Below are 1,078 nucleotides of genomic sequence, written 5' to 3' on the forward strand. Positions count from 1 at the left end.
AGAGAGAGAGAGAGAGAGAGAGAGAGAGAGAGAAAGCCGCAGTGACCCAGCCGGGACCGCTCCCCGCCCTCTCGCCGCGCCCCCCCCCATTACCATAAGAAAGAGGGACCCCGGAGGGATAGGGATGAGGAGGGAGCCCGCCTTGGGAAGGGGGACGCCACTGCATTACCCTTTTTCAAACCCGTTCAATTTCTGCCCCCTGCCCCCTCTCCTGGTGCTCAGCACTTGAAAAAATTAGGAACCTTAATTCCCATCCCACCCCCCCAGTTTTGCCTCCGCGCCGCGGGTAGAGATGGAAGGGCACATCCCTACCCTCCTCGGGTCAAGGAATTCGTCCCTGCGCCCCCAGGGCAGGAAACTACAACTCCCAGCATGCCCCGGGCGCCCCCGGCGCGCCCCCCTCCCGTCAGTTCCATGCTGCTCCATCCAGTTCATTTAAAACAAAAGAGTTTGAGCGCTGGAAGGGGCTGGGCTCTACTGGGGGCCACGGAGCGCCGCTCCTGGACTGGGGCTCGGTGCGGGAGCCTAAAGGGGGCGTCTGGACGGCGGGGCCTAAAGACTCCGGGTCCGAGGCGGGAGGGGTGGGGGCAGAGATCCCGCAGCCCCCCGCCCCCCGTCACCCCCGGAGAGGAGAGGAGATCTGCTTTCTTGGTTTTGCCTCTCTTTCCCCCCACCCCCACCCCGGGGGCTGGGGCGTGGGGAGTCGGGTTACAGGGTGTTTGGGGAGGGGGGCTTAGGGGGAGGGTCTATCTTTCTATCTCGCTTTCTACCCCCCTCCCCAGTTCTTTGTTCCCCCCTCCCCACACACCCCCTCCCCTCCTCTCTCCTCCCCTCCTCTCTCCTCTTTTCCCTTCCACCACCTCTCTCTCTCTCTCCCTCTCTCTCTCCCCCAGCTTTTGTTTCGCCATGCCTAGTCTAGTGGTATCTGGAATAATGGAAAGAAATGGGGGCTTTGGGGAACTAGGATGTTTCGGGGGAAGCGCTAAGGACCGAGGGCTGCTGGAAGACGAGCGCGCCCTTCAGCTGGCTCTCGATCAACTCTGCCTCCTGGGTTTGGGGGAGCCCCCCGCCCCCACGG

At 63.1% G+C, this 1,078-nt stretch overlaps 1 protein-coding gene across 1 annotated transcript in view; it reads left to right on the top strand.

Annotated features, from left to right (window-relative positions):
- The first annotated feature begins 906 nt into the window (after positions 1-906).
- The window catches only part of MEX3A (mex-3 RNA binding family member A), a 5,096-nt gene continuing 4,924 nt past the window's right edge, over positions 907-1,078 (top strand). The window contains 1 exon segment of the mRNA XM_042782013.1: positions 907-1,077. Within this exon segment, the coding sequence (XP_042637947.1) occupies positions 907-1,077 (171 nt within the window).

This window comes from Orycteropus afer, unplaced genomic scaffold (genome assembly GCF_000298275.1).
Source record: "Orycteropus afer afer isolate SDZICR_OR568_19922 unplaced genomic scaffold, OryAfe1.0 scaffold00217, whole genome shotgun sequence".
Taxonomy (NCBI): Eukaryota; Metazoa; Chordata; class Mammalia; order Tubulidentata; family Orycteropodidae; genus Orycteropus; species Orycteropus afer.